Below are 18,916 nucleotides of genomic sequence, written 5' to 3'. Positions count from 1 at the left end.
CCATTTAGGTCACCTTTCTTGGGCCTAAAGCCAATTTCATTTACTTTGTGTTATACCTGAGTGAAATGAGACACTGAGCAATTCATCTTCTTCTCTAAGTCATGCCCACAAACTCCCATCCAGTTTCCTTTCTCACCTGGCCTTCCCCTGCTTGCAGACAATGAAGCATTGAAAGCAGTTGTTTACATTGACCTTTTCATTAATTCGAAGACAAAGTCTTCTAACGCCCTCCTAGATGGTACATAACTGAAGCAGAAAACAAGCTTACGGTTCATCTGGAACCTTCCCTTTGGTGCGAAATAAGGATCGAAAATCAGAAGGTACAGAACACAGAAAGAAGAGTGGGCATAGCAGCAAAGTTCAGTTTTCATAAACGCAGAGACTCATGGCTGGAAAGCAAATCTGAGTGTCATCAAGTCTTACTTTTTTACCCGAATCCATGCAACGGTGGACATCTATCCTTAGGTTGCACCTGGCCAGAGATTTTACTGTTGCCCTTCTTAACCGTGCTGGCACCAGACAGAAGTAAGAAAAGCTTAAGCTTGAGGTTAACAGGAAAGAAATGGCTCAAGGTCACGGTGGTGGCTCTTCCTCAGGGAGTCAAGTTCAGAGACCTGCAGCCCTGCTTCCTGCACCCTCCCTCGACCAGATTAAGCCTCAAGGGGGCTGGGGGTCAGGAGGCTTGCCCAGCTGCTTACCTGTGCAGACAGTAGCTCTGAGCACCTTCCTGCCTCTGAAGAAGGCAGCAGTTGGAGAGATGTTTGGGGAAACTGCAGTGCAGGTAGAAAAGATTTTTCTGGCCCAGTCCTGTCGGCCCCAAGTGCTAAAATGGAGCTTGGGGGCCTGGAGGATTTGGGAGGGACAAGGGGCCTGGCCCGTCAGCGGGAGGCCACAAAGGAATAGGTACACCCCCTTTCTCCTTGCTCCACAAAAGGCAATTTAGCTGCGCGTAATTGAATGTGTGTGACTTCAAGAGAAAGATCATAGGTTCATTTCCCTTGTTTCTGGCTCAAGTTAACAGATCTTTCCCTACTCAGAGGCTTTTGTAAAAGAATCCTCTGCAGAGAAAGGACACGGTATTTAAAAGGTACGACCAATGAATCAGTGCTACTTTTTCACTCACCTTAGCTTCTTCATTCACGTCCCAGGTGAAGGAAACGGCATTATATGCAATCTCTTCAATGTTGCCAATCGTATTAAAGCTCTCCTTGTAATCAGCTGTGACATGAAGAAAGAAAAAGGTATTTAAAAAATCAGCGTTACTGGGTGACATGTATTATCATTTTTCCAATGGGGAAATTGCAACTTTGCCTATTCTTCTGTCTGTCTCCATGGCAACAGTTAAGGATTTGTGCTTGCTGATAATCTTTTACTAATATTTACTCTATGAGAATGTAAGCGTGTTCCTCTATTAAAAGAGTAAACCTAGGTGAAGCAATGTTCCTAACTGATTTGTTCATTAGTTTCATTTTTTTTTAATTTATTTTTTTTAACATCTTTATTTGAGTATAACTATTTTACAATAGTGTGTTAGTTTCTCCTTTACAACAAAGTGAATCAGTTATACATATACATATGTTCCCATATCTCTTCCCTCTTGCGTCACCTTCCCTCCCACCCTCCCTATCCCACCCCATTAGTTTCATTTTTAACTCGGTTTATAAATTTCTTCCTCCTGAGCACCTTGTCACCTACCTAGCCCCTCTCCTACTCACTTTTCTGCCACTTAATTTTGCCGGCAGTGCCAGAGTATTCCATAGGGATCATTTCATAGGACAGAATATTCTCTTTATCAGCTGGGCAGGGTCTCCGGGCCTTCAGTGAAGAAATCCAAGGGTGCAGAAAAACGTATTTCTTACTTCTTTTTGGATTTAGGTACAGAGAATTGAGTCAATCGTACTCAGCTCATTACCACCACCTGTTCCCTCAAGGCCCTCTCTTATTTCTTTATTTATGTAATATTTATTTATTCCTTTTTATTCTCTCTATCCCCCACCCCCAAACACAATAGCTATCAACATGTTTGCTCTGTATCCTTATGAAATAAGTTGGGTTGATTTGCCTGTGTACATAGTTTTCATTTTCACAAATTGTGCCGTACTGGGACTAGGGTTGCCAGATTTAGCAAATATTTGGATCATACTCTAAAAAAGTATTTGTTGTTTAACAGAAATGCAAATTTAACTGGGCACCCTGTATTTTATCTGGCAACCCTCGCTATGGACCTTTTCAGACGTATCCACGTTGCTGGTTGTATGCCTAATCCTAGCTGCGGCTGCATAGAATTTAGTGGTGACCACCAACTACAATTTACTTATCCCTTCTCCCCAGAGATGGACCCTTCAGTGGTCTCCAGCTCTCTGGTACCACAGACAACACTGTGATATTGCTCTGTCTCCACTGTCACTGCCTTAGTTGGTCTTCAGGTCTAGACACGACGTTCCTAGTCTTAATCCTCACTACTTCCTGAGGTTTTCAGCTTATGCTTCCCATCTGGATTTTTCCCCTACTCTTGGCCTCCTTGGATATGACATCCTACCTTCACTCCACCCCTTGGGTACTAATAAACATTGGCCATGTCCTGCTTGGCCGGCATGACGGTAAGGCCCGTCTGCTTTTCTTTGAGGTCTGGTTCACTCACAACTTGACCACCTAATCACATATGTTCTTTCTTTCTAAACTTCCACAATTATTTTTCTAAAATGGAAACTCTAATCATGTGCTTTTAATAAATTTTTTAAGGCTAAAACTTACACCATGACCTATCATATGCTTTACAATTAGACCCTGAACACTTCTCTGTGTCATCACACTCTAGCCCCACAATGGGGGCCAGAGGAAGGTTCAATACTAATGATACTGGAGGTCTTTTTGTTTATAAAATCTTTTTGAATATGTTTCTCTCTGAGTTAGGATGAGTTATTATGATTGACTTCCAGTATAAAGTGTTCACTGTCTACAAAATTTGACATGTTTCTGGCCAAATGGTAATTTCCTCATCCTGTGTTCTAAGTGGTCCTATCACTCCAGGGCTGGTGGCTTCTTGAGGCTTCAGCAAGTTCTCTATGTTAATGCTGTAAAATTTTGAAGTCTGCTTTCCTAAAATTCACATATCTCATAATTTTTAGATCATTTCCTCCTCATTTATCACAAAATCTAAATTCATGTGATCCTTTACCAAGATTTTAATTACCTTCTCTTACTAATACAACTCATTTTGTTCGTGTGAATTAGGTTGGGAGAAGCAGGACTCCTATTTGATTTTGCTATCCATAACACAAATAATAATAAAACAAAGTCCATAACAATAATAATATCAATAAGTTTAGGGGAATTCCCTGGCAGTCCAGTGGTTAGGACTCAGCACTTTCACTGCTGGGGCCCTGGTGGATCCCTGGTTGAGGAACCAAGATCCTGTAAGCCGCGTGGCATGACCAATAATAATAATAAATAAAATAATAATAAGTTCATAATAATCCATAATAAAACAAAGTCAGTTTGATTTTGTGGTTTGTGTGTGTGTGTGTGTGTGTGTGTGTGTGTGTGTGGTTCGCGGGCCTCTCACTGTTGTGGCCTCTCCCGTTGCGGAGCACAGGCTCCGGACGCGCAGGCTCAGCGGCCATGGCTCACCGGCCCAGCCGCCCCGAGGCATGTGGGATCCTCCCGGACCGGGGCACGAACCCATGTCCCGTGCATCGGCAGGCGGACTCTCAACCACTGCGCCACCAGGGAAGCCCCTGATTTTGTGTTTTTAAAATAACTCCTTATTACTGGGACCTGGGTTGCTGGTTAACTTCAGAAAAACCTACTGAGATGTGCTCTCCAGAATGGCCCTCAGACTCACTTCCTATAATGGGTCATGACAACCTATACTCTGACCAGAATTCTATTTCCCCTCTTTCTCACCAAATTTCTACTTTTGTGGCCAATCCAGTGGGTACAAAATGGTATCTTAATGATATTATAGTTGCATTTCTTCTATCACCTATGAGTTCAAGCATCTCTTCACATCCAGGATAGCCAACGAGGTGTCTCCTTATACAAACTGCCTATTCATGCCCTTTGTCTATAATGTTATTGGTTTCCTCAGGGAAACTGTAAAGCAAAACTATAGATCTTTACATTTCAAATAAAGCACACACACTTTAACACAGAAGCTTGTGTGTTCACCATAGGAAAGTCGTATACCATGAACAAATAAGAAAAATATTTAAAAGCAGGCACAGTCTACTCACCCACTACAAACACATCTGTGTAGACTTCATTTTTCCTATCTCAGTCTCTGTCTCCCTTTCTCCAAAATATGTAAATATTTTTACACAATATTGTAACAATTATTTTTTAATTTGCTTCTTTTCCCTTTAATACATCTTCAGCATCTTTCCATGTCACTAAATAAAATTGTGGAAAATAGTTTTAATGTCCAAATACTATTATATTGGATTAAAATAAAATGCTATAACTTTATTTTGCTCCTATTGGACCGTTAAATGATGTATAATACTTTGCTACCTTAAATAGCGCTTCATCTAATTATCTTTATGGCAAAATAGTCATATATACTTCATTATTTAATTAACATATATTCTCAGAAGTGAGATTAATAGGTCAAAGGCAAATATATTTTTAAGGCTTCTAATTCACTTTGTCAGATTGCTCCTGGAAAGGTTAAAACAGTTTATATTCACGATAACAGTGTGTGACTTCCTGTTTCCTCAAACTGTCTCTTTCCAAGTTGGTATGCAAAGCATGCTAACATTATTTTATTTGCAATTGCTTGATGGCTAAAGAATAGAACAGTCTTCTGTTTGCTTTCTGGCTCTTTGTGTTTCTTCATATTCTTTCTCTTTGTTTTTAAAATTTATTCATTTATTGTAACAGTTTATTGTTCTGTCTTTTGCTCATTTTTCTCGTAGGGAATTCAAATTTTCTTATTGATTTAAATTAAAGCTAAGCGATAAAACAGAAAGCAAAGGAAAACGATTTTCTATCCTACAAGTTTAAAAAAAGGCTTTATGACTATATTTCAGATGATTTTAAATGCAAACCTGTGCTTTCAGCAGGCCAGCCAGTTTCTTAAAATTTTGAAAAGAGGGCTTCTCTGGTGGCGCAGCGGTTGGGAGTCCGCCTGCCAATGCAGGGGACACGGGTTCGTGCCCCGGTCCGGGAGGATCCCACATGCCGCGGAGCGGCTGGGCCCGTGACCCATGGCCGCTGGGCCTGCACATCCGGAGCCTGTGCTCTGCAACGGGAGAGGCCGCAATGGTGAGAGGCCCGCGTGCCGCAAAAAAAAAAAAAAAAAATTTTTGAAAAGAAAATAGATCACTGAACTTAAAGGAGCTGAGTTCCCTGATTCTTCATAGCTATTTGTTTTAAAAGATAGTCTTACAATTTTGTTTTGCAATTTTTAATAAGCATTTTAAAAATCATAAATCAATCATAAATTTAAAAAGCAAATGCCATATGTAGCAATAAAGAGAAATCAAAATGGTTTGGTCAAACACTTAACCTAGATCTTTTTAAGTTTTTATTTTTCCACACCTTCTCTACCTGAAAAATTCCTCCCCTAAAAAATGTGTTAGCTTAGAAAAGTAAAGAATTTTAAAAACAAATGCAATACAAACACAAACAAATGCTTTCTGGGTCTTGCACAGGGTCTCTGTCAGTTTCTCTCTATCATATTCACTTACTCAATCAACAAATGTATTGAACAAATATTTACTGTGTGTTCCCTATATACCGGGCAGTGTCCTCACGCTTAAGAAACAGCAGAAAACAAGCCTAGGTCCCTGATCTAATGGTGCTTACAGTTCAGAAGGAGACAGAATACAAATAAGTAGACAAATAAATAAATGAAAAACATATTATGTTTAATATGCTTTTTATGCCAAAAACAAAAAAACAAGACTGGTGAGGCTACTTTTTATTGGGTGGCTACATTACCTTGCTTATTTCCTTCATACCACATATCAATGTTTTATTTATTTGTTTATTTATTTAACACCATCATTTCCCATTAGCTATATATGCTATGTAAAGGCAAGGAACTTTACTTAAATACTGCTACTTTCTCAGTGTTTAACATTATCCAGATAAGATGCATTCCATAAATTTGTTGAGTAAATGAATGAATAACGGATCCATGAGCAGTCTAAACAAAAAATATAACTAAGAGACTAATGTCACAGACTCCTCTTTAACCTTATAAAAGACATATCTGTTCTTCTCTACCCCTTTGTTTTTAGTCTCTAAGCCACTCACCTATAGATAGATGGTAAAACAGCTCTGCTATCATGTGGTGACTATCAAAGCTTTGTACATGACTTACACACATTGATATTGCTTTGTCCACATGCATTTTAGTCTAATAAACAAAATGCTAATAGATGTGTCTCTTGTTTCTGAAAACTGTCTTAATGTCCTTTGATAACTGTTGTTTGCTTAAGGGTTCATGACCCTTGGTGTAGGAATAAAACCTCCACAACCTGTTGTTAATTCTTCCTGAATTTATTTCCTCAAGAAAGTTTCTCAAACCCAAATTTTGTAAATGTTGATAGCTGCAACCAGTAAAAGGTATTGTAGGACTTCCCCAGTGGTGCGGTGGTAAGAATCCACCTGCCAATGCAGGGGACACGGGTTTGAGCCCTGGTGCAGGAAGGTCTCACGTGCTGTGCAGCAACTAAGCCCGTGCGCCACAACTACTGAGCCTGTGCTCTAGAGCCCACGAGCCACAACTATTGAGCTCAAGCACAACAACTACTGAAGCCGGCACACCTAGAGCCTGTGCGTTGCAACTACTGAGCCCACGCGCCACAACTACTGAAGCCCGCGTGCTTTAGGGTCTGCGTGCCGCAACTACTGAGCTCACATGCTGCAACTACAAAGCCCACGTGCCTAGAGCCAGTGCTCCGCAACGAGAAACCACCGCAATGAGAAGCCCGTGCACTTCAATGAAGAGTAGCCCATGCTCACCACAACTAAAGAAAGCCTGTGCACAGCAACGAAGACCCAATGCAGCCAAAAGAAAAAAAAAAAAGGTATTGTAACGAGCTGGTATAATGAGCTTAGTTTCCTAGAGCTGCCATAACAAATACCACAAACTTGGAAGTTTTAAAGCACAGAAATTTATTCTCTCATTGCTCTGGAGCCAGATGTTCCAAATCAAGATGTTGGCAGTATTGGTTCGTTTTGGAGGTTCCATGCCTCTCCTAGCTTCTGCTGGTGGCTGGCGATGCTTGTCATCACTGGACTTGCAGACATATCACTCTAATCTCTGCCTCTGCCTGCACATGATGTACTCTTGTGTGTCTCTGTGTTTCTTCCCCCTTTTTCTTCTCTTCTAAGGACTTGTCATTGGATTTAGGGCCCGCCCTAAACCAGGATGATCTCATCTTGAGACGCTTAACTTATTACATCTGCAAAGACCTTTCTCCCAAATAAGGTCATATTTACAGGTTCTGTGACTTAGAATATGAACATACAATTTTTGAGAGTTACCATCAACCCCTGCATCTGAGATTCCCTCCTATGATTGGAAGTCATGTGATTTGAGTGTATGGCTTATTCTTGTATGAGAGCCACTGTAGCTAAAAAGTAATCACCCTACTTTAAAAGAATTTTAAAGCATTTAATTGTGAACATACAGGCATGCCTCCGATATATCGTGGGTTTCATTCCAGACCACCCCAATAATGCCAATATTGAAATAAAGTGAGTCACACAAATTTTTTGGTTTCCTAGTGCACATAAGAGTTATGTTTAGTCTGTATTGTAGGCTATTAAGTATGCAATAGCATTATGTCTAAAAAACAATGTACAAACCTTAATTTAAAAATTTAAAAATACATTATTGCTAAAAATGCTAACCATCATCTGGCCCTTCAGTGAGTCATAATCTTTTTGCAGGTGGAGGGTCTTGCCTGGATGTTGGTGGCTCCTGACTGATCAGGGTGGTGGTTACTGAAGGCTGGGGTGGCTGTGGGAATTTCTTAAAATACGACAGCAATGAAGTTTGCCAAATTGATTGACTCTCCTTTTCAAGAATAATTTCTCTGTAGCATGCAATGCTGTTTCATAGCATTTTACCCACAACAGAACTTCTTCCAAAATTGGAGTCAAATCTCTCAAACACTGCCGCTGCTTTATCAACTAAGTTTTTTTCTTTGCTCAACCATAAGAAGCAACTCCGTAAACATGAAAGTTTTATCATCAGATTGCAGCAATTCAGTCACATCTTCAGACTGAGTTGCTAACTCTAGTTCTGTTGTTATTTCCACCACATCTGCAGTTACCTCCTCCACCAAATCTTGAACCCCTCAAAGTCATCTATGAAGGCTGGAATCAACTTCTTCCAAACTCCTAGTAATGTTGATATTTTGACCTCTTTCCATGAACCACAAACATTCTTGATGGTATCTAGAATGGTGAATCCTTTCCAGAAGGTTTTCAATTTACCTTGCCCATATCCATCAAAAGAATCACCATCTATGGCGGCTATAGCCTTACAAAATGTATTTCTTAAATAATAAAACTTGAAAGTTGAAATTACTCTTTTTGGTCCATAGGCTACAGAATGGATGTGTGTTAGCAGGCATGAAAACAACAGTAATCTTATAGTACCTCTCCATCAGAGCTCTTGGGTGACCAGGTACACTGTCAATGGGCAATAGTAATATTTTGAAAGGAATCTTTTTTTCCGAGCAGTAGGTCTCAACAGTGGGCTTAAAATTTAATTCAGTAAACACATGTGCTGTCATCCAGGCTTTGTTGTTCCACTTACAGAGGACAATCAGAGTAGATTTAGCATAATTCTTAAGGGCCCTAGGATTTTCAGAATGGTAGATGAGCACTGGCTTCAACTTCAAGTCACCAGCTGTATTAGCCCCTAACAAGAGAGTCAGCCTGTCCTTTGAAGCTTTGAAGCCAGGCATTGACTTCTCCTCTCTAGCTATGCAAGTCCTAGATGGCATCTTCTTCTGATATAAGGCTGTTTCATCTACACTGAAAATCTGTTGTTAAGTGTAGTCACCTTTATTAATTATCTTAGCTAGATCTTTTGAGGAACTTGCTGCAGCTTCTACATCAGCACTTGCTGCTTCACCTTGCACTTTTATGTTATGGAGATGGCATCTTTCCTTAAACCTCATACACCAAGCTCGGCTAGCTTCAAATTCTTATTCTCTAGCTTTCTCACCTCTCTCAGCCTTCACAGAATACAAGAGAGTTAGGACCCTGCTCTGGATTAGGCTTTGGTTTATGGGAATCTTGTGGCTGGTTTGACCTTCTATCCAGACTAGTAAAACTTTCTCCATGTCAGCAATAAGACTATTTTGCTTTCTTGGTTTATGGGAATCTTGTGGCTGGTTTGACCTTCTATCCAGACTAGTAAAACTTTCTCCATGTCAGCAATAAGACTATTTTGCTTTCTTATCATACGTGTGTTCACCGGAGTAGCCCTTTTAATTTCCTTCAAGAACTTTTCCTTTGCGTTCACAACTTGGCTAACTGTTTGGAGCAAGAGGTCTAGCTGCTGGCCCATCTTGGCTTTGGACATGCTTTCCTCACTGAGCTTAATCATGCCTAGCTTTTGATTTAAACTGAGAGATGTGAGACTTGTCCTTTCACTTGAACACTTAGAGGTCACGGTAGGGTTATTAATTGGCCTAATTTCAGTGTTGTGTCTCAGGGAACAGCAAGGCCCGAGGAGATGGAGAGAGATGGGGGAATGGCCTGTCGGTGGAGCAGTCAGAACACATACATTTATAAATTAAGTTTGTCATCTTGTATAGGTGAGGTTTGTGGTGTCCCAAAACAATTATAATAATAACATCAAAGATCACTAATCACAGATTACCATAACAAATTCAGAAATAATAAAAAAAGTTTGAAATATTGAGAAAATTACCAAAATGAGACACAGAGACGTGCAGTGAGAAAATGCTGTTGGGAAAATGGTGCCAATAGACTTCCTCCATGCAGGGTTGCCCCAAACATCCAATTTTTTAAAAAGCAGTATCTGTTAAGCACCATAAAGTGAAGCCCAATAAAACACTTCATATTACATTTTGAATGGACTCTTATTCTTTAAAAAAAAAAGATGAGGCAACACAAAAACTACATGTTTTGTACACTGGTTTGTAAATGTCTATAGAATACTAGCATCTACTTGGTGAGTATGGGGATATAAATAGAAATATGGCTTAGATGTTTCCAAAAAGTGACATGACGGAACAAAACTACAACTGGCTAAAACAAGTTTCTAAAAAATGTATGTCAACTGAATCTGAGTTATGAAGGTAGTTCTTATTAATCTTAGTCATTCACACAAAGGAATAACCCTAAAGTACACAACTTGCTCAAACCATCAAAAACAACGAATCCCTGGGAAGAAGAAATGAGAGTTCATCTAATGAAGTAAGAGTGAAGTTGATCTCACTGTTAATGTCATGTTGCTGGTGATAGAGTCAAACTTTCCAGGGTCTGTTCTCAGGCTGGGTGTGTCCTTGGCATGTCAGAGTGAGGCATATGGGAATGCACAGCCATAGAGATTCTCTAGGGCCTGTTAGGATGACCTCCAAAGACCAGACTGATAGTTTCTGGATTCTTGTAGCTTATAGGCTTGTGTGGATGTTCTATAACAGTGATAATCAAATGCTGGGGTGCATCAGAATCACTGGAGGGCTTTGGTAAAATGCAGATGTCTGAGCCCACTCCCAGAGATTTTCATTTAGCAGGTCTGGGACCCGGCAAAGAATCTGCCTTTCAAATCAGAGCACAGGCAGGGCGGTTGCTGCTGTTCTGGAGACCATCCTGGGTAGAATGGATCTACGGCAAATTGAAATGACTGAATCCTTTGTGTGCATTTGATTTATCCCACATATAGTCTTAGAAAGCACTAGGTATGCCTTGATGTCCTACATCAACTACCCATGATGTCCATGAGACAGATTGTTCTTCTTCCTCAAAGGTCTCCCCTCTTGGGCGGACATCATCACCACATACAGGAGGACCAGGCAGTTACCTACGTGGTGAGACGTGGGTACCACCTGCTCCAAAACATTGGCTATTCTCTTGCCTGGAAACCCATCCTAGAACTCACTTTCCTTTAGGAACAGACACTGTCATCTCCTGACGTGAAAATGCAAATGCTCCTGGGACAGCAGTAACTGCCACAGACTGAGAGCTTACTGAGTGCCAAGCCTTCCACCGACGTTCTCTCATCTAAGCCTCACCACCGCTCTGGGAGATAGGTATCAGCATCCTCCCTCTACAGAGAAGTTAAGCTGCTCGTGAAAAATAACGTGGCTGATAACAGACCAACCTGTGATTTCAATCTAGGTCTGTTTAATGCCAAAGGTCATACTTTTAACCACTGCCTATATTTATCTTGCAAATTAAACACTAAATGGCCACCAGATAGTAATATCTTACAGAGAAAAATCGTAGCATAGCCTACGTGGCAACTAACTGGTAGAGAAGTGCTGGGGGAATGTAAGTTTGATGATGTGGAGAGACTGGACATTTTGGGACCACTGCAAATGCTTTGACAAAGGAGGGCAAAGTCAGGGGTGTGTCCTGCAGACCCCAGGAAGATGGAGCTCACAAACTAGCCCTTCTGAGAAAGCAAGGGATGTCGGGGCAAAGATGATAAACTTGACAGTGTTTCAGCAAAGGGCTGCTAGGCACACGTGGGTGTGCAATACTTTCTGTATGGTTTTGGCAAGTCATATTCTATGCTGAAATTATGGGATTCGATCCCCCGTGTTCAATCGAACACGGGTTCGATCCCTGGTCTGGGAAGATCCCACATGCTGCGGGGCAACTGGGCCCGTGAGCCACAACTACTGAGCCTGCGCGTCTGGAGCCTGTGCTCTGCAACAAGAGAGGCCGCGACGGTGAGGGGCCCGCGCACCGCGATGAAGAGTGGCCCCCACTAGCCACAACTAGAGAAAGCCCTCGCACAGAAATGAAGACCCAACACAGCCCAAAATAAATAAATAAATAAAAATAAATTTTTTTTTTTTTAAAAAAAAAAGGTCTTTTAATTCAGACTTCTGTAGATTGAGTTTTCTTCAGACTGATTGTATGTGTAAGTGTGACTCTGGAATGTGGTCAAAGGAACTATTAATTCCTTTACCTTAATTAAGCTTCATGTGCTTGGTAAATTATAAATACCCCTTTCAATTATTTTTTGTATGTATTGTTGGAGATAAAAAGAAGTGCTGTAATTAAAGTAGAAATTGCTTCTCCTTTGAAAGGTGTGGATTCTGCCTGGACTAGTGTAATAATGAAGCTGGAATGCTGGAAATGGCTCAGGGCACTAATGCCAATTCAGTGTGCAATACACCACAGCCTAAGAAGATGTTTATTTTGAAAAGCCAAGAACTTGGGGTAGTTCATGTATTTGGGGTCAGGATGCTACAAGGAGTCCATTTATAGAGTGGTGCCCAAAGCACAGAGAGAAAGGACACTGGTGGGGGAGACTCCCAGACCTAAATTTAATTTCTATCCTCCTCTCACAAGCCCTAAGACCTCCAGTGAAAAGTTACTGAACCTCTCTGCACTTGTATTTCCTCAGCCACAAAAGAGAGACAATGTCTCAGGGAACAGAGCCTGCTGGTTCTGTAGGAAAAACGTTGCTCCCCGCTTTCCCCCATCCCTCCCGTCCTCAAACATCTGCTTTTCTCTGTCTGCAACGCCCAAATGGGATCAGCTCAAATTCAGGAAACAGTTGAGGGTCATTCTAGGAGTATTTGCTCTGACTTGAAATAGGTAAAATAAACCTTAGTCCAAGTAGGTTCTGAGATTTTTTTTTTTCTGTTTTCAAAATCAAAGAAGCAGCTTCTTAAAATCTGAATGACTCACAAGAACTCTAATGAGTCCATGATTTCCTTTATAATACTTTCACCAAGTCAGAGGTAACCTGGGTTTCCTTAAGTGTGTCGACACTTGAGCTGATTTTTAGAGGCACTAAATGTATTTCCATCACTGGGCCCTGGGCCCTGAGCCAATAGTAGGAACAGCCAGCAGTTTCTGAGAGCTTAGTGTGTGCTAAATACACATACTTCACAAACACAACCTCAGGCAATTCTGATCAGCTATTTTTATGATTCCTACTTGATATAACAGGCAAACGTGTCAAGTACCTTTCCTCCCCAGCAGTCACTTTTTTTTTTAACATTTTTATTGGAGTATAATTGCTTTACAATGGTGTGTTAGTTTCTGCTTTATAACAAAGTAAATCAGTTATACATATACATATGTTCCCATATCTCTTCCCTCTTGCATCTCCCTCCCTCCCATCCTCCCTAAGTCACTTAGTTTTGAAAGGGCCAAGCTGGGATTGAAGCCTAAGAAGTTCTGTCTACATACAAAGCAGAGCCTTTTGCTTTCTGTGATATATAACGTTTGCAATGAGCACCTTTCCATACATAATCCAGAACAAAGGGGGCTGACATTATGAAAACATAAGTTGTGACTCATAGGATGTGACTGGCATAGAACGACTCTTTGGCACTATTAAAGCTGGAGTTATTAATAATATTATTGGGCTTCCCTGGTGGCGCAGTGGTTGGGAGTCCACCTGCGGATGCAGGGGACATGGGTTCGTGCCCCGGTCCGGGAGGATCCCACATGCCGCCGAGCGGCTGGGCCCGTGAGCCAGGGCCGCTGAGCCTGCGCGTCCGGAGCCTGTGCTCCGCAAGGGGAGAGGCCACAGCAGTGAGAGGCCCGCGTACCACCAAAAATAATAATAATAATAATAATAATAATATTGATATTTACTCTCCATACATCATTTAAGATGAACTCTTTCTTGGAATTTTCTCAGTAGGCTAAACCTAATATTTTGTGTTTGACTCACCCTTCTATTTCTTGAGAAGGAATTATATAGGCCCATGAGATAGCTTTCAATTGCACTGACCATAAACTTAGAGGAAGAAAAGCATTTTACATTGTAACCCATTACTGCATTCAGATATGCTAGTATTTTTACTCTATTTGACTTCACTGTTTAAATGCTGGTCTTGAAGACCTAAATAGATGTTTCTCCAAAGGATGGTCAATAGGTACATGAAAAGCTGCTTGACATCACTAATTATTAGAGAAATGCAAATCAAAACTACAATGAGGTACCACCTCGCACCAGTCTGAATGGTCATCATTAAAAAGTCTACAAGTAACAAATGTTGGAGAGGGTATGGAGAAAAGGGCCATATGATCCACCAATTCCACTCCTGGGCATGTATCCGGACAAAACTATAACTCGAAAAGATACATGCACCCTTATGTTCATTGCATCACTATCTACAATAGCCAAGACATGCAAACAACCTAAATGTCCATAAACAGACGAATGGATAAAGAAGATATGATATATGTATACACACACACACACACACACACACACACACACACACACACACACTGGAATACTACTCAGTTATAAGAAAGAATGACATAATGCCATTTGCAGCTACATGGATGGATCTAGAGATTATCTTACTAAGTGAAGTAAGTCAGAAAGAGAAAGACAAATACCGCATGATATCACGTATGTGGAATCTAAAATTTGACACAAATGAACTTATCTACAAAACAGAAACAGACTCACAGACATAGAGAACCGACTTGTGATTGCCAAGGGCAGGGGAGGTGGGGGAGAGATGGATTGGGAGTTTGGGACTAGCAGATGCAAACTAATATACATAGACTGGATAAACAACAAGGTCCTACTGTGTAACACAGGGAACTATATTCAGTATCCTGTAATAAACCATAATGGAAAAGAGGAAAAAAAAAGGAATGCTGATCTTGACCCATAAACTTGATTTCAAATTGAAAGTAGGTCATAGTCTGTGTGTAGACACATATACACACATGCATATGTGCCTATACACACACCATGGCTTCTAGCTCTGAATTTAAATCAACTTGGATGGGCGTAAAAGTTAACTCTTCTCATCAGTCTGTTATTCAGTGAGATTTAACTTCAATTTACCTATTTCATCTTTTCAAACTATTTGTCTCTTAAATTTGTGAACAACACAAAAGTGCCTGACATACTCTGACAATTTACTGAATGAAGACATGGGTGGTGCTTCAGTAAATAATTTATTCTTGTACACTGCATGAACTACTCGTGTTTTATTCCAGTTTTCCATTCTTCATTTCATTACTTAATATGCTAACAGTCTTAGGGTGAGGAAGGGGACAAGATGTTATAGGCACATAGGATTAAAAGTTAATCAGCCCAAATCATCTCAGACCTACAAACAGGGCTCCTTCCCTCTAGCACAAGTCCCCAAACTTTCCCCTCCCCAGTTGATATTTCCAGAAACTGTAATGCTTCCCAGTTAAACCAACTCTAATTTATAAAAGAAAATTGAACTCTTTCTCAAATCATGATACTTTATTATTAGCAAGAGTCTTGAGAATTGCTGTTCTGTCGTAAGACATTCCACAGTCTCTCTCAAAGACTCACTCTAGTGTCTAGTAGTCCTTAATATCAGAAATAATTTTCTAGCTCCTATAATTGTCCTTTTGAGTTGCAGACTGAATAGATTCAAACAAAAGAAATAACTTTTTGGTAATTGGTGGTGCAGGACACAGACACACTACAAGAAGTATAAATCCTCCGATGGATTACCGTTTGATAAATTGGGAATTATAAACCCAATTCCTTCAGTGGCTCAAGATCCATTAAAATTAACCTCCATTTTCATCCTCCCTGATAGCCCGTGGCTGCCCAATCACTAACCAAATTGGTCCACAGATAAAGGAAGGGAAGTTTGTTATGTAGACAATAGGGTTGGGAGGTGTTTGTTATATGAGGGATTTTTGCAGTAACTGCTATTTGAATTACTCATGTTTCGATTCCTGTTTACTTATTTTGCAACAATTATTAGAGGATGTAGATGTTATTTCAAAATTGAAATTCCAATTCTCTTAAATATATTTCTTCGAGAAGGTAAACGTGTCCTTCAAAGGAGGGAAGCAGTTCCTGCTCTTACTATTTTCCTTGGTGATGGTGAACCACACCATCTGGGGACTGTAGGTGTGTGCACAGCAGAATCAGCAGCCACCTTAGAAAAGCTGGCTTCCCAATCTGTGAAATGGAGATAATACAGTACTGGCCTCACAGCATCTCTGAACAATGATGAGATGCTCACTTATTGGCCTCTCGGGTTTTCAATACTCGCCTTTTCAACAGCAGAAACACTAGTGGCAGCTCTGCGCTCCCAGAGCCGCGGTTCAAAGAGTTTTCTTAAGATTGGATCCTCATTTTGGCTTTTCCAACCTCAAAGAGCTTAATTACATTTGGGGGAAAACTTTCTCTTGGCAAGTCTTAGATTTTGTAAACAGGGAAAAAAACCCTTTAGATTTGCCTAATTCCACACTTGCGGGTACTGCAGAGACAACGAAGACATACATTTGTTCCTGCTGAAAGGCAGGGAGAGAGAGAGGCTTCCAGCCCTCACTGGAGGACAGCTGAAAAGACCAGCTCTATAGTTTTGCTCAGTAAATAGATGAGTCTCGTGAAACTATCAGACTGTATTGCCAGGGGTGTTTTGTTTTGTTTTGTTTTGTTTTTAATTTTTAAGCCAACCAAATAATATGAAAACATGTGAGACTATCAGGTTATCTGAGGTGTCATTAAATGCATCTCTAAAGAAAGAAAATAATTAGGCCCCAAGCAAAAAACATAAACTCAAATAAAAAGCATAGATTACATGTTTGAGATGAACACATGATCTTATTACATCAGTAAAGATATAGAAAACGGCCCACCAAGTAGGGGTAAACAATGTGGTGGTACCCAGTAAACGTGAAAAAGAAAAAGATGCGAGACAGGAAATTAAAGCATTTTATGGTATTAAGCACGGTGGGTCTATTAAGAGGTTTTAGTTACCTCTGTGTATATGTGTATGTGTGTGTGTGCACGCGTGCGTGCGCACATGTTAATTCTGAAAGCTCATAATCGAAACCAGTATCTCTTTATGGGACAGCTTTAACCTTTTGTTAAAACAGATTCTCAGGGCTTCCCTGGTGGCACAGTGGTTGAGAGTCCGCCTGTCGATGCAGGGGACGCGGGTTCGTGCCCCATTCCTGGAAGATCCCACATGCCGCGGAGCGGCTGGGCCCGTGAGCCATGGCCGCTGAGCCTGCGCGTCCGGAGCCTGTGCTCCGCAACGGGAGAGGCCACAACAGTGAGAGGTCCACGTACCACAAAAAAACAAAAACAAAAACAAAAAAAAAACAGATTCTCAGAGCATCCATTCGGTGGATGCTCTTCAAGCACCCATCCCCTGCTTTAATCCTCTGTGTAACATTCCTTCTGGTTAACCACTCAGGGCTTCAAATTGCCAGCAGTAGGGAAGAACTTTTCCAGAAAATGTTTATTAAACAATAATGCCTAGAGCCAGACAAACACACTTCCTGGAAGCAGTGAAGAAAAATTAACCCAAATGAAAGACCACATTAAGCATAATTTTTAATTTCCAAGTCTAGCTATCTCTTCTTGGGAAAGTTTGCTTTAAAACAACTTTCTATTTGTTTGCTTCAGGGAAACAACAATAATTTCTAGTTAAGTTAAAAAGGAGAAATTTCCCCCTTGGTTTATTAGTGTAGGTATTATATTTCTATGTTAGCAATTAAGTCTTGGAGTTGTTAACCAAGTTTCATCATAAAGTCTGTAGCATAACCAATAATATATAAAATATGAGAAATTAAAGTACCAAATGCACATTTAGCTGGCATCCAGAAAAATACTACCAAAATTGATCCTTTCATCATGGAAGAGGACAGAGCCCGACCACACCCTGATTTCCCTGTTAACAAGACACATGCCCGCTTACCATGGTATTATTACCTACATACACAGAACCATACATAGAAGTTTGTTCATCAACTAGTCAGCACTGGTTGAGCATCTTTTCTGTGCCAGGCTCTATACCAGGTGCTGGTTATACAAAAGTTAAAAAAAAAAAAAATCTTCTCTCCCCTCAAGAAGCTTGGCGTCTAGTGGAACGGACAGAACGTAAACTGATAAACCAAGTGAAACACAGCAGAAGTGTTCGTGTCTCGACATCAACTAAAACTCGTGGAGGAAGCGGCTGACTATGCCTGAAAGATTCGTAAGATCTCACCTAAGTGGGGTCGGGGGAAAAGGTCTCTGGGGTGAGATGTCAGCCAGAAAAAGGAGAAGAGCCCTGGAGAAGGAATAAAGGAGCGGTTGGAAGTTAACTAGGAAAACTAGTGAGGGGTGAAAATATACCTATAGATTTGGCATGAAGAAATTTTAATAAAAGGCAGGTTATGCTGGATTCAAACATGAGTAGTAGTTAAGGATGGGGGGGTAGGCATTGACTCCTCTTTTAAGAAACATGGATTGGAAGGAAAGAGGAAGACCCAGCAATAGTTTTTTGCAAGGGAGTGTGCCAGGATCAGGACCTGTAAGTGTGGGCGGTCTGAACTCTGGCCCTGTCCTGGTCCATTCCCTGGGGAAGGCTGGGGGAGCCCCGCATCACCCTAGGCACACATGCCAAGGAGCAAATGATTCTCCCCAGAGGTGTTTGGCCCCAACAGAATGAGCTTCTAGGACTCACACAGAGACATGCATGCAATAAATAAAAGCCCGCGGTGGCTCAATTTTTATTGAAAACGAGTATGTTCCGCCTGAACTAAGATTAACTTTTAAAAAATATTTGCCATTTGTAATCTTTTAAATATATAACATGAATAGCCTGCCATTTGGATCGCGTAAATATTGTGTAACCAAAGTAGAAGATGAAACATGTTTTCGAGTGGCTACGGTACTTCTCTATAAAACAGAGGCGCCCTACGCTGCCTGTACCTGTGGCAACAGCCAAAGCACGACGCCACACGAGCAGCAGGTCGGGCAGAGCCTGGCCCATAC

The 18,916-nt window shown here is 40.8% G+C and overlaps 1 protein-coding gene and 1 pseudogene across 2 annotated transcripts in view; both read right to left on the bottom strand.

The window, feature by feature from the left end:
• The window catches only part of GRHL2 (grainyhead like transcription factor 2), a 159,764-nt gene that overhangs the window by 59,168 nt on the left and 81,680 nt on the right, over positions 1–18,916 (bottom strand). For both annotated transcript variants that reach the window (XM_067017416.1, XM_059042994.2), the window contains exon 8: positions 1,124–1,218. In XM_067017416.1, coding sequence (XP_066873517.1) covers positions 1,124–1,218 — 95 coding nt within the window. The remainder of the gene's footprint in view (positions 1–1,123; positions 1,219–18,916) is intronic.
• Positions 7,862–18,914, bottom strand: LOC136792950 (tigger transposable element-derived protein 1-like; annotated as a pseudogene).

Source organism: Kogia breviceps, chromosome 17, assembly GCF_026419965.1.
Source record: "Kogia breviceps isolate mKogBre1 chromosome 17, mKogBre1 haplotype 1, whole genome shotgun sequence".
In the NCBI taxonomy this organism is placed as follows: domain Eukaryota; kingdom Metazoa; phylum Chordata; class Mammalia; order Artiodactyla; family Physeteridae; genus Kogia; species Kogia breviceps.
This window is presented reverse-complemented; position numbering and strand designations above follow the sequence as displayed.